At 44.7% G+C, this 15,095-nt stretch overlaps 1 protein-coding gene across 3 annotated transcripts in view; it reads right to left on the minus strand.

Moving 5' to 3' along the window:
• Positions 1 to 400: 400 nt before the first annotated feature.
• Positions 401 to 15,095, minus strand: part of dscamb (Down syndrome cell adhesion molecule b) — a 123,699-nt gene continuing 109,004 nt past the window's right edge. For 2 of the 3 annotated variants that reach the window (XM_046390268.1, XM_046390267.1), the window contains exons 27-34: positions 14,593 to 14,883; positions 12,673 to 12,849; positions 12,213 to 12,243; positions 11,873 to 11,988; positions 11,551 to 11,715; positions 9,296 to 9,496; positions 8,596 to 8,898; positions 401 to 1,795 (exon numbers count right to left, since the gene is read on the minus strand). In XM_046390268.1, the coding sequence (XP_046246224.1) occupies positions 1,281 to 1,795; positions 8,596 to 8,898; positions 9,296 to 9,496; positions 11,551 to 11,715; positions 11,873 to 11,988; positions 12,213 to 12,243; positions 12,673 to 12,849; positions 14,593 to 14,883 (1,799 nt within the window). In that variant the 3' untranslated portion in view covers positions 401 to 1,280. The remainder of the gene's footprint in view (positions 1,796 to 8,595; positions 8,899 to 9,295; positions 9,497 to 11,550; positions 11,716 to 11,872; positions 11,989 to 12,212; positions 12,244 to 12,672; positions 12,850 to 14,592; positions 14,884 to 15,095) is intronic. The other variant, XM_046390269.1, reaches the window with a different exon arrangement.

Here is a 15,095-nt window from a genome sequence, read left to right on the forward strand (position 1 = left end):
ACAAAGTTTAGTAATGTGAGAAGGGAAATATTCACTCATATATACACCCCATTAAAGCTGCTGAGATCTCGCTTTGTTCTCAGGGGACACAAGCCAAAAACACTGGTAATCACTGACTTGCACTACATCAAGACTAGTTACTTCACCACATTCAGTTTAACCACATGCCAGTTTTCAGGGTGATTCCTGGTGGAAAACTGAACCATTAAAAGGCTTAGATTTGGGGATTTCAAATCTTATCTACAAGCATTACTGTGTTGTCTCTAAATGTCCAGTCTCAGAGTAATGATGGTAATAGAAAGTAGGACAAAGGAGAGCAGAAGGACAGGAGGAGGAAGAAAGAGACAATGAACGACAGGGAAGGAAGTTGGGCTTCAGCAATATGAATCAAAGTCAGATGTGTGCAAACATGACTAAGGACTTTATTAACCAAATCATTTTCCCCATAATATCCACAAATAAAAGTGATCTCTTTATATATATTCACATTGTATAATTTCATAGTGTGACAAAAAAATTCTCTCTTTTTTTTCTTTTTTTTTGGATTTCCAGCCATTCCTGTTAATTGTCATTTGATCAGTCGCCATGCAGTCGTCATAGAGGTTGAAAAAACATTACGATTGGTCAGCATTGGCGGTCGTGTCCAACGTCACTCTTCTTCACCTCTATTGGCTCTTCTTAGTGCTAACCCCCCCTCAGTTACCCAATCACAGATTTCATCACACTGCGACAAAGAAATAAAAATAAATTAAGAAAGCAATGTTCTCCTGCAGAGTGCTCCAGAGTCCTCCTCCCTTTCCATTCTTCTTTTTAGATATTTTCTGCTTTTATATAATAATAATAATAATAATAGTAATAATAATGAATATAATCGTCCTTGATATAAATTCAATAGTACTTTTTTTCTCTTTCTCAAATTTTAAATAAATCATTTTGGCAATCCTCATATGTTGTCACTTTAGAATAAAAGTATACTCAAGTAGAAAATAAAAACTGTGAGAGAAAATCCATCAGCACAGGAGCGAGTTGTGAGAGAATGAAAAGTGTGAAAGCAACAGAGAAGAGCGAGAGAGAGAAGAAAGAAAAAAGAGTGAAAGAAAGAAAGACAGACTCAAAGAAAAGCATCCACTTCAGACGCATGTCAGAAACGGCTCTATATACAACAATTTCTGTTGTGGAAAACTGTCCATCCTGTGCCTGTCGTCTGTCTCTTGTCCTTCCTCCTCCAGTGTGTGTGTGCAGTAGTCCTGTTGTCCGAAGCAGTCCGGTGTGTCCCAGTGTTATACCAGAGTGTAAGACTTGGCATAGGGGTTGTTGCTCTGTTTCAGGTGTCCTCTAGAGTCCAGCAGTGACTCCTGGGAAGTGCTGAGCTTGGCAGCCTGTGCTTGGGCTAGGTCTCCTGAGGAGGTGACCTCTGCCCGGACCTCACCCCGGGCCTCTCCCCTCTCTCGGACATCCCTGTGGGGGAGGGTGGAGGCAGTTCCTGGCTGCCACTGCTGTACCTCCCTGGGTGAGGGCACTTCCATAGGGGTGGGCTCCATGGGAGGTGGCCTCTTCAGGGTACGGCTCCTCTGGGGTTCCAGGCAAGTCTGGCCCACGGCTCCTCCTCCTCTTGTTTCTCCGGTAGCACCACTTGCTCCTGCTCCTCCACCACCGCCACCACCACCTCCTCCCCCTCCACTGCTGCTGCTGCCACTGCTGCTGCTGACTCCTCCACCTCGAGCTGCCAGTGGCACGCCACGGTTCAACAGGAAGTCCATGCGGAGGTAAGGCGGCAAGTGGACCAGCTCTCCTCCTGGAAGGCAAAACACGACAGGGAGAATACTTCAATACAGCGTTTGCTAATGTTTTTTGACTACTTAAGGGTAGCAGAACAAGCTGCAAAGACAACAATTACATTTTATCATCTTACAAAGCTGATTTGGAGGGATGGCAGTGATTCATCACCACAGATGATAAAATGTCTATCTATGTAATGTTATCATATTCTCAACTTAAATCGTGTTACAGTGAACATGTTAGCAAATGGTTACTTATTTATACATCCAGCAATCTCAGACTCAGTACATCTGACAAATGGACACATGTCCAATATTCACTCTCCTTTTAGCTCTAGATTTCCAACAACTCCCACTGTTGCTTTTTGCAGATGGGGGTCATCTGTTATTCACCAGAGAGCCTCTGCTCGCCTCCACAGACAGTAGTGCAGTAGTATTTTTGGGATCCCTACTGCGTACAGTGTGTGCTCTCAACGGGTCTGAGTTCCCCCACAGACTCCATCTGTATTATTCCAACTTCTCTGTTTAAATGAGCTGCACAGAGAGTTGAAAATCCATATTTGACTCACATTCATGCTGCTACATTTTCTCACCTCGGGCCTTTCTGGGATTATGATCCTCGTAACTATTATTTTAATGTAATACCAATTTTTACCAAGTGTGAATCTATTTGATTTCAAAGTTGCAATATAAATATCTGCAAAACCTATTGTAACAGAGAGCGATCACTGTCGGGGATTAATGCAGTGATTAAGTTATTGAGTTATATTTTCTTGCTGAGATGGAGTTGAATGATGGACTATAGCTCAGCTACTGGCCTACACATACTACACCAATTCGTGCTTGCATTTGGCAATCATCAAACCCGCTCTCTGCCATAGTGAGATAAACCTGGTCAGATTTAATACCTTAACTGAGTGATAAACCACAATTAGAAGCTGTCTCTTCAATCTTTATGTAACTGTGTTAGATAAATGCTAGGGAAAGAGAGGGAGAGACACTTTGATTTGGTTCAGGGGTTTTATGGCACCACTAGCACTATTGTATCCACTTTCACTGATTGGATTACATATTTAACAAACCAAATTATTCCATCACAAAAGGAAGCTGGGCTTCAGTGGGTAGCAAACAACCAGCTGAGCATCTGTGTGTCTTGTTTCATGACTGCTGAGGAGTTCAACAGGTGTACGATTCGTTGCTGAAATCACTTTTCAACACGTGTTCTCTCCCCCACACGTGCCGACACGCTCACATGTAGGCAGCACGCACATGAACAAATGTCAGTATATACCGTAAGTACGCACACTCACACGCTCCCTACCAGCTACTCAGCATTAATTCCAGCACAGACGAGGCTGTCTCTGCAGATTCAGTCCAGCGTGTGACCTTGGAGAATGGATTTCTGGGTTCACGGGGAGAATGCATAATTTACTGTGTTTTATAATAAGCCCTATTAGTGCCAGTAAAGATGATGAATGGCTAGGAGTGTTAATTGAATTAAATATAGATTAAAGTGTTTCTCTGGGAGCTCATTAGAAATGTAGTTTGAAAATTCATCAGCCAGTAAATTGCAGATTGTACAGTAATGGGACAGTATGTGGAACCAGAAGACAACAGCAATATTCTGCCAAGACATTAATCCGTGAGTGTCTGCCTACATCATCAGCTCACTTTGCACTGCTGTGAGGGCTAATATCTTACTGCATCCATATTTCTATACTGTGTGTCATTCAGTATACACAACATATTTACAGGCCTATCATAAGCTGACTGCTCCTTGTAGCCCTGTAATGATCAGCACGGCTGTAAAGGTTTATGAACAGAGTGCTGAGGAACAAGCTGTAATGGGTCATGGACCTGGTGGATTTGTACTCACGAGGCACTCAAGAAGAACAAATAAACAAATAAAGCGTTACTCTCAAAATGACATCAGGTGTCAGGTGAGGTGATCACATAAAATGAGCAGAGACAGGGAGAGAGAGGAAGCTGTCGCTGAGAAACTGTCGCTCAGGCTTTAGCGACGGACATGAGAGGTCAGATGAGGTCAGTCAGATGTAAAAGAGACAGAGATGAGGCTGAAGCTGGGTCATTCACCAGCCATCAGTCAAAGTGACCTCCACACTGGGTCTGGGTTTCAATAGATTAATATTGTAATACACTCTACATTACAAGTTTGAAGAGCACATTTGTACTGCATCTCCTACTGTTATAATATGTTGTGAAGTATTATAATAAAAGTTTTTTGTGTACTTTTTTTCTGGGATTATTTTTCACAGTTTGGGAGAGGCCCCTCTGTTACAATTAACATTATCACCATAAAGTTGCACTCAATATTTGCATGAATGCTGGGTAAAATGACTGCATGTAATGTGAAAGTCCCATTTCACTGCATATTATTGAAGCCACAAAGTTCAGTTCCTCTCAGCTCTGACTGATCCATTAACAAGTTGCCAACATACAAAGTTAGAAAAGTTAGAAACTAAATAGTGAACAAGTAGTCAGCTTCATTGTTATGTCTTTAATGTATGCCCCAAAGTAACCGACACCTGAGTCTAGTACTCATCAATGCCACACCAGCCTGAAAGGCTAAAAGCTTGGTATTACCCCAAATGGTGACCACTGTGGCAGTAAAGTGCTATTTTGTGCTGAGTGACAATAGCCTCAGATAAGGTTGACAGATAGCCTTTGGTTGCCCTCCCTCCCTGGTGAACTGGTGATATGAGTCTGCTGTGCTGTGTGCAAACGTTCGAAACATAACGAGGCCTGAAACTTAAGAGGTGGATCTGATGGCTTCAACTCTTGCCTGGTGAAACTGAGGATTCTGGGGCCGCGTAGACTCTTGTGCACACACACAGACCGACATTTCTAGTCCTTGGACAGGAGACCTCCAACAACGCTAATTATCAGTGGCTCCAGAAACACTATAAGCATAGCAGATGGGGTGAAGGATACACTGTGTACATGTGCCAGGGAGAAGGATGTCTGTCTGTCTGTCTGTGCTTCTGCTTGTGCTCAGCATACTCTGCCAGAACTCGTAAACTGATATGCCGGGCTACCTGGAGGAGCACAGGGTCACGTAAGGTAATACAACTGCAACCAGTGAAAGCAGAGCACAGCAGCTTTCCTTACACTGCAGATGCAATGAAAGGCTTTTGAGACAGAACCTTCACGTATTTTAAAAAATATCATTTACTTGCAAAAAGTTTTCTGTTTTCTTATATAAAAGGCCCCTGGTAGGGTCTCCCAAGGCAAACAGGTTCTAGGTGACAGGTCAGACAAAGAGCGGTTCAGAAGCCCCAGATGAAAGATAAAACAGCAAGGATGTGTACGTCGCCCGGATTGGCGTTACCGGGGCCTCACCCTGGAGGCCTACATCTGGGGTTGGGGCTCGCAGGCGAGCGTCTGGTGGCCGGGTCTCCGCCCACGGGACCCGGTCGGGTACAGCCCGAATAAGTGACGTGGGCCTGCTCTCTCGTAGGCCCACCACCCGCGAGAGGGTTCAGAAGGGGCCGGTGCAATGTGGTTTGGGCGGCAGCTGTGGACGGGGATCCCGGCGACCCAAACCCCGGACAAAAACTCTAGCTATGGGGACATGGAATGTCACCTCACTGGGGGGGAAAGAGCCCGAGCTTGTGCAGGAAATTGAGCGGTACCGGCTAGAGATAGTCGGGCTCACTTCCTGCACAGCCTGGGCTCTGGAACCCAACTCCTGGAGAGAGGCTGGACTCTCTTCTACTCTGGAGTTGCCCATGGTGTGAGGCGGCGAGCTGGTGTGGGCTTGCTCATAGCCCCCCAGCTTAGCCGCCATGTGTTGGAGTTCTCCCCGGTGAACGAGAGAGTCGTTTCCCTACGCCTTCGGGTTGGGGATAGGTCTCTCACTGTTGTTTCGGCCTATGGGCCAAACAGCAGTGCAGAGTACCCAGCTTTCTTGGAGTCCCTGGGAAGGGTACTGGAATGTCCTCCGACCGGGAACTCCATAGTTCTACTGGGGGACTTCAATGCCCACGTGGGCGACGACAGTGATACCTGGAGGGGCGTGATTGGGAGGAACAGCCTCCCTGATCTGAATCCGAGTGGTGTTCTGTTGTTGGACTTCTGTGCTAGTCACAGTTTGTCCATAACGAACACCATGTTCAAGCATAAGGATGTCCATCGGTGCACATGGCACCAGGACACCCTGGGCCGGAGGTCATTGATCGGCCATATGTTTTGGACACTTGGGTGAAGAGAGGGGCTGAGCTGTCCACCGATCACCACCTGGTAGTGAGCTGGATCCGCTGGTGGAGGAGGAAGCCGGACAGACTTGGCAGACCCAAACGTGTTGTGAGGGTCCTGGGTACCTTAAGGCTCTGGATGTTGTGGGGCTGTCTTGGCTGACACGACTCTGCAGCATCGCATGGCAGTCAGGGACAGTGCCCTTGGACTGGCAGACTGGGGTGGTGGTCCCTCTTTTTAAGAAGGGGGACCGGAGGGTGTGCTCCAATTACAGAGGGATCACACTCCTCAGCCTCCCCGGGAAAGTCTATGCCAGGGTACTGGAGAGGAGAATCCGGCCGATAGTCGAACCTCGGATCCAAGGGGAACAATGCGGTTTTCGTCCTGGTCGTGGAACACTGAACCAGCTCTATACCCTCCGCAGGGTGCTTGAGGGTTCATGGGAGTTTGCCCAACCGGTCCACATGTGTTTTGTGGACTTGGAGAAGGCATTTGACCGTGTTCCCCGTAGCATCCTGTGGGAGGTGCTCTGGGAGTATGGGGTTCGGGGTCCTTTGCTAAGGGCTGTGCGGTCTCTGTACTCTTGGAGCAGGAGCTTGGTCCGCATTGCCGGCAGTAAGTCGGACCTGTTCCCAGTGCATGTTGACCTCCGACAGGACTGCCCTTTGTCACCGGTCCTGTTCATTATTTTTATGGACAGGATTTCTAGGTGCAGCCAGGGGCCGGAGGGTGTCTGGTTTGGGAACCACAGGATTTCATCTCTGCTTTTTGCGGATGATGTTGTCCTGTTGGCTTCTTCAGGCCAGGACCTTCAGCGTGCGCTGTGGAAGTTCGCAGCCGAGTGCGAAGCAGCTGGGATGAGAATCAGCACCTCTAAATCCGAGGCCATGGTTCTCGACCGGAAAAAGGTGGTCTGTCCCCTTCAGGTTGGAGGAGAGTTCCTGCCTCAAGTGGAGGAGTTTAAGTATCTCGGGGTCTTGTTCACGAGTGAGGGAAGATGGGAGCGTGAGATTGACAGGCGGATTGGTGCAGCGACAGCAGTAATGCGGCCGTTGTACCGGCCCGTCGTGGTGAAGAGAGAGCTGAGCCGCAAGGTGAAGCTCTCAATTTACCAGTCAATCTACGTTCCTACCCTCACCTATGGTCATGAACCTTGGGTCATGACTGAAAGAACGAGATCTCGGATACAAGCGGCTGAAATGAGCTTTCTCCGCAGGGTGGCGGGGCGCTCCCTTAGGGATAGGGTGAGGAGCTCGGAGTACATCGAAAGGAGCCAGTTGAGGTGGCTCGGGCATTTGTCCCGAATGCCCCCTGGACGCCTTCCTGGGGAGGTGTTCCGGGCATGCCGGGCATACCGGGAGGAGGCCCCAAGGAAGACCCAGGACACGCTGGAGGGACTATGTCACTCAGCTGGCCTGGGAACGCCTTGGGGTCCACCCGGAAGAGCTGGAGGAAGTGTCTGGGGAGAGGGAAGCCTGGGTATCCCTGCTCAAGCTGCTGCCCCCGCGACCCGGTCCCGGATAAAGCGGAAGAAGATAGATGGATGGATGGAAGTTTTCTGTTTTCTTATATAAAAGGCATCCCTGAGGTGCTACTGGAGGTGCTGTATCATATAATCCTGACTGGGGATGTGTTATGAGTTTGCTTACTGTAATCAGACTCTAAAAGTGGAAGAAAAACAATTGAGATACTCCTGCAGAAGACTTAGAAAAAAACAACGTAACACATCCACAAAGTCAGACGTGCTGTGTAATGATTTAATAAGACTACACTGTATGTAGCAGCAGTCTGAAGACTAATAAGATGCAACCCAGAAAGCTGATCAAAGTTTAATTAAAATAGAAGTGGGCCGAGGTGGATGTCAACAACATTTTTTAAGAGTTAATTAAGGAGCTTCCACAGACAGCAAACTAATAAACAGCGAAACCATCTAGTGTCTCACAAATGTCTGATAATTACTGACATTTGATCTGCAAAAGGAAATGTTTGACATCAGATAAAATACACGGCTGTTAAAAAAATGCTGTTGGATTACCAAAAAAAAAGTGAACATTGTGTAAAGATGCAATGTTATGCTGTGTCTCTCTTATCATGTGTCTGTTATGTTAATTATCTAGGTATCATAGTTTGTTATGTACTAAATGTGTTTTTGAATGTGTTTTTTCTTCTTATAAAATTGTACACATAAGTTTGTCCAATTGCATGTGATTCAGCAAATTGGATCCATCATCCAAAATGGCACTTAACTGTTCGCTTGTGGCCTGTAGTCACCACAGTAGGAAAGCAAAATAACAGTGCAAAGCATATGTTTGGATCTCAAAAACTATTACTTTGACAGTAACTTTCCAAAGAACGCACTTGAAGTCTTTTTCATTTTTGACCTCCTGGTCAAGCAGCACAGGTGAGAGAGGTGTGGATGAAGACAAACAGATCACTACAGCTATGAATTTTCTACGCTATGTTTGCTTTAGGGCAGCTGAGTCAAAGGATTTAATTTAAATCCCTCTTGAAACTAAACCCTGTCTAATGGAATGGAAAAAGGGGCTTCTCAGAGATTGCAGGGGGAAACAAGGTTGAACATGAATTGTGTGGTAAACCTTACCAGGTCTGTGTGCCTTGGGCACAGCCATGTTCATGACCCGACTGACATCCTGAGGTTTGGGCGGCGAAGCGGTAAAGCGGCAGATGCCCGACTCAGACGGCGTGCTGGAGGTAAGGCTGTCAGTGTAGTCGTTGGTCCCTGCTGTCATCTGCTCGGAGGAGGTGTCTGAGATGAAGCACTCGGTGATGGTAAACTTGGCGTGGCGGAGCTGCTCTTCCATCTTGGCATGCTCATAGGCTCTGGCCAGCTCCTCGTAGGTGGAGGACGCGCTCTCTGTTGATACCATGCTGCTCCGTGCGCGATCTGATAAATACACAATTTTAATTAGACTTTTTTAAAGTACAGGCAAAATTTTACTTCATACATGTAGTGTTTTTATATGATTTTGATGACATTTTAGTTTTATTCAATACAGTAAGTGGGAAACAGATTTAAGTTGGATTCACACTCTGGAAGCCATGGCCAAGAGTACGCCCCAAAGTTGCACTTTCTAATGGAAAAATTACTGCCAATATGTTTTGGATTGCACCAAACCCAATGTGAGAGCTATGCAGATCGTGTCACACTAGACAGACTTACAAAAGCAACATGATTTCTGTCACATTCCCCAACTTTCTAAGCTAAACTATTTAAAAAGGCTGTGGGTTCATGCTGACCCTGAATGGCTGTGACTGTCACCCTCCACCCTGCTCTCCTCTACCTGTATCCTGCGAGGGGCTGACACTGTAGCTGTCGCTCTCTTTGTCCACAGATCCAGTGGCGCGTGGCGTGGGGAGTCTCCAGTCCGTGGTCAGGGTGTGTGAGGAGCTGGTGGGGTGAGGCCGGTTCAGGGTCCACTGGCTGGCGTAGCGGCTCCGTGACGCGGCAGGACCAGCTTTGGCAGTGCGTCTGGCAGTGGGATCTGGTGAGCAGAGATCAGCACAAATTGTTGGTGAACAGAGTTAAAAACAGCCACTCCATTTTTTAGCGCAATCAATTTATACCTGAGCCCTCTGACACAACATTAACCAGCCCCTTTTGTTTTGATTCAGCTGCCAATTACATATGACAAATGTTTCACATTAGTAAAATTTTAACATATTTAGATGCTTAGATTGACTTTGTCTGTCTGGTATTTGAAGTCTTATAAGTCTGAGATATGCTGTTCTCTGAACAAATAGATATTTATTGCCTGAATAGAACAGTGAATCATTATTCAATTCATTTGCGTGCATCATGCATCCAAGAGAGCCAGCGTGTACCTGGGAATGGACAGCAAATCTAATTATGAGAACTGTATTTGTCTCCAAGAATATTTGATATTCAAATTGCTCCGTCAGTCATAGAATGAAAATGAAATGTTTCTTTAACGATAGCACAGAAAAGAAAATGAAGTCTTTAGGGGTGGCACCAAACATACAACAAACAAACTAATTCAAGCCCAATGGGACACATTTGCCTCCAGCAGCTGGGGTCTAATGCCCGATAGACAGCTAACAGTTAAGCCTGTTTTCAGATCATTTATACAGTGACTCAGCTGTTTATTTGTGGCCCCTCAGTAATGAAAATGACATGACAAGATTTGTAGCTGGAATCTAACATCAAGAGGGAGAATATATTTCTTTCTGCTGTCTTTTGGTACAAATCTACAGTTTCCCCGTTCAGTGAACACTGTGCATTACCATCCCACAGCTCCATGCAATGACATTATCATCAATCTTAAGCTCTAACTGTCTGCATACAGACATATAAATAGTATCATATGACCCTGACCCAGACAGACTGCTGCTCTGTGCACTGCTGGGCCAACTCAGAATGAGACCCCTCAGAAAAGGCCTGGATTGGATCTGTGCAGAGAAGAATGGTGCGGGTAATTGTAGCAGGTCAGACAGTAATTCTATCAGAGGGGTTGGAGGGATGAAATGATGGAGGTGTTTGGCCAACAAAAAAAACCCAGCAAACTGGGTTCATGCCTCACTGGCCAAGCTGCACGAACAGCTCATATGACTACACAGTATGTTTGCGTGTGAATGTGTGTGTGTGTGTGACTGTGACATGTGTACAGGCTGTGTTTGCAAGTGTGTGTTAGTGCAGAATTGTGTGTGTGAGTGTTTTATGTCTTTGTACATGTGTGTATATTATTGTGTATAATACATGTGTGTATGTGTCTTAAAGATGCCCTGATATGTGAGCATACTGTAGGTGATGGAAGAAAACAAATTAATGGTATGTTGAAAAATTGAAAAAACAGAAAAAGTTTTTTCGGTTGATACTTGGCAGATTGTTGAACTGCTATTTTGTGCTTCTGTTTTAGAGGAGTGTAACTTTGCTGTAAAATTAACATCAGAATTCAAATTTGAAACAATTTAAGGATGAACTTAAACTATTACAAAAGCAAATATTGGTAATAAAGTCTGAATCTACTGGCCAAGTTGGGTGGCAAAATTGTTGTGCATGTATGTTCTCAGGTCCAACTGGCCAGTTGGAGCTGGGCAATCCGGTGAGGACGTGTCAAGAAGAGGGAGCAAGATCGCTACTCTTCATCAGTTCTGCTTCAGTGAAGCTCAAACTCTGAAAGCCCAGAGGCCACTCTGCAGTGCGGCTGCTGTGTCTTTGTAATCTCACCACTGAAAGAGCCTCACGTGCTGTTTGTGGGCAGACTACGTTTAAGCTAAAACAAGGTGGAAAAGATTGCATGCAATTCAGATGAATGTGGAATGAATTGCTATGACCACTTTTTCTATTTCAAGGGGCAAATTTATTCCAAAGTAGCATCCAGCTATGAGAATATAACTATGTAGATCCAGGAGGAAAATTAGCAGTGCAAGATTCAAAGCTGCACTGCAAAAACATAAAAACGAATCCCCAGCTTAATCCACAAGACACTTTTCCAACATTATGTTAATATTAGTAACACAGGACCAGCACATTTGTATTAATGTTAGTAGTAAAAGGAAATAAATGTTGAGCACTGACGGTGGTGGGACTCACTGGTTCCAGGCCTGGCATCGGAAACATCCACCAGTGGTCCAGTGGCCTGAGACAGAGACTGGTAGTGGACTGTGTGGGTCACTGTGGAGGATTTTTGTTTGTTTGTCTCCCCAAAGTCGTTGTCTGTCAACAGCACGGTGGACCTGTCATCTAAAAGACGAGAAAACAATGGAGACAGAGGGGAAAGAGGGGGACACAGGAAAGAATAAAAGCAAGTAAAGACAAAGATAGAAAAATATATGCATCAGTCCTAAGCACAATGAATGTGGTGACTGATGAGCACAAGGTCTCACTTCATGTATCTTACCGATTGTCTCCATTGTGTCCCTCTCCTCTATGAGGAGCTGGGCTCTGGGGATGTCGATGTGCATTCTTAACGTCTGCTGCTGCTTGTTCACTGTGTCTGGAGTCCGAGTGTTCTTACTGAGGAGATTGGGAAGGAAAAATTTCACAATTCTGCACTGTATCGCCGAAATTCTAATTCAACTCCATTCAAGTTGATAAGTAGCTAAGTAAGAAGGTAACAGGAACATCCAAGTGTGACGACCATTTGGATTGATGGGGACTGTAACTCTGGGCTACACTGTGATTTATGTTCGCTGCTTGAAGGAAAACAGCTAGTATAAATTAAAATTAAGCGTACATACCTCATCAGCATTTCTGCCAGGCTTTTGGCATCTGTGAAGTCAGCAAAGAAGTGCTTAATAGCATGATAGCACTGTTATAGTTGATAAGCTACAGCGGTGGAACTACTTTACAATCACAGACAAATCCACTTACAAAAAGGCGATGAAAACATGTAAGAGAGTTGGACAAATTAACATAAAGATGTTTGAAGAGACAGTTACTGAAGTTTCAACTCAGTTTTTCTTGAGTCAGATCCATTTGAGTGTCAAAAGATTTTAAATCATGCTTTTCTTTAGTCTGGGTGCTTATAAATGTGTTTTGTGAGCATGTGAGGCTCACCAACTGAACATATGTAAGTGTATCAACATGTATGTATGCAAATGCAGTTTTCTTGTTGTTATTCAGATAACATGCATTTTTACTTGACGTGAATGAGATGAATAGTGCACAACATAAACCAGAATTTGATGTACAACTCACCTCTGAGTCTCTTGAGCCTCTGCTCCCTCCTTCTCCTCTTTAGCACCATGAGCATGATAAAGACCAGTACAGCTACCACCAGAATAGAGGTGATGGTCACCACCATCTTCAGGCCACCACTGCCTGACATGTTGTCTGAGATGGGATCTCCTCTCTTCAGCAGGGGAGGAATGGTACCTTTGGAAATAAACACATTCGGACACTTGAAAAATGAATACTTGTACACCGAGAGCCTCATCTGAATGATCATCAGGAGTTCTGCAGCCTGACTCTACATTAGGTATGACATCCTCATTTTATTAAATAATCTTTAGTTTTTTTGCTGTTTATGCAGAACATTTCTTCTAAGCCACGTTACTTTGCTCATTTTATGCAACACCAAATAATAATGTGCAACACTAAAATAGCATGGTTGAAAAACAATGGTTCCTGCAAGTAAGTGGTGGGAAAAAAAGTCATTTTTATTCAGCACAGTCAGAGATTATTGGGATGAAATGCAGAGGAATTAAAGTCTGAACATTTTCCACATGCATGCTTTTTACATGCAGATTTTGTGGTAATCCCTAAAAACAAACTGTTATGCTGCATTTCTTATATTAATTTAACAAGCAATTCCGTCTGTTCATCATACATTAGAAAAGTAATTTAGGCCCTTTTTGAGTGTCTAACCTGAGGTATGCATATTTCATTTCATATTTCATTTTAATATTACTAGCATAAATAGCCATCCATTTTCTGAACAGGGCCACAGCAGTCTGGAGCCTCTCCTGGCACACACTTGCTTCATAGAGAGAACCAACACATAGGATAAAATGATAAACACATCTACAGGCAACTCCAAGTCTCAACCTGCCCTGACCTTCATTTCGTTGGAACTGTGGGGGAAAAGCCATGCAGACAAAACAAAACAAAAACAATTGGCCGATGGTAGCAAACCCACCCATACTTTACTGATTTTGGTTGATTATTTTGATGTTCACAGAAATGGTGAATGATTTTCCTGATGCCCTGCATTCATTTAATCTCACCGTTTAAACATATTTGTCATAGCACACAGAAGCTGAGGCACCAGGTTTGTGGGAGACTGAATGTGTGCTGTCAGTCTCCTGGGCTGCTGCTCAACAGCTGAGCTGAGCGATAGACTGACTGTCAAACTGACAACAGCATCCACACACGCACAAACACACACATGTGCGTAAGTACATCCAATCACAACATCATGACGGGCAGCTTACACGTCTCAGCAAAACTCTTCAAAGGAAATTAATGAGTGGCGCACCACAGAGCTCTCACCACCTCCTATCCTCCTTTGCAGCTTATACACTTTCTTTGTGTATGACTGACACAATCTGTAGCCCAAGGCAACTAAAGCTACACCATGGCCTGAAGAGAAGAGTGCATAAACTGAAGACCATCCCCATTTTTTTACTCCCTCTCCAGAGCTGTCAGAACACCTGTCAGTTCGTTCAAAGGCTGACAAAACTGTCATATTCACAAACACTCTTAAAGCACAAACTGTACTGCAGGGCAGAACTGCATAATGGAACTTCATTCTGAAACACTGTGGCCCTGGAGAGTTACAAAGAAAGGCTACAGTACTGCTGTAACTGATGTTGTATTGATTAAAAAAAATAAGAACTTTAGTCTTCAGTTCTGGCCGATTTCTTTGTTTCGCCTTAAATGAGATTTGATATCACAGCATACAAAAAGAAGAACAAATGATTTTTGTAGGTCTTCATATTTATATTTACTGTTCAAAGTTGTGCAGGCTAATCTAATTAAGCTGACATATTTGGACACATTCTCAGTTTGGAGGGACATTTTATTACTTTTCTTAATTTACCACTAAGTTGCCACTGAGATTTCTATTCCATCCTGATCCAATCATCCTCCACATCTGTCTGCCAGATTCAAACTCACTTCCATCAGCATTGAGAGTAGCAAACGTGGTCTTCTTTTCTGCTGAGCCGGCGCTGTTGGTGACCTTCATCTGCAGTTCATACCAGGTCGCCTCCTGCAAGTCGTACAGGATGTAGCTCTTGGTCAGCGACGTACGCTGGGCAGTGGTCCAGGTGGCCGAGTCCACTGCTCGGTACTCCAGTATGAAGGAGGTGATTGGACAGCCGCCATTATTCCAGCCGACCAGGTTGAGTCTGGCCCGGGTGGAGTTGATGCTGGTGAAGAGTTCATGTTCTTTGGCAAACTGTGGTTCTGAGGAGATGACAGAGAGAAAAGGTGATCAACATCTCACAGTTTATATCAGAGTTAGACAAAAAGTTTCAAAGTCAACCAACATTACAACTTTTGTGGACATGAAAAACGTCAAATCTTATATAAACACTCGTCAACCAGCTCAGAGGAATATGAACAGGAGTTTTGATTTATGAGCTTTTAAGATCAATGAAAGCAAAGTCATCAAATTT

This window comes from Scatophagus argus, chromosome 5, assembly GCF_020382885.2.
Source record: "Scatophagus argus isolate fScaArg1 chromosome 5, fScaArg1.pri, whole genome shotgun sequence".
NCBI lineage: Eukaryota > Metazoa > Chordata > Actinopteri > Scatophagidae > Scatophagus > Scatophagus argus.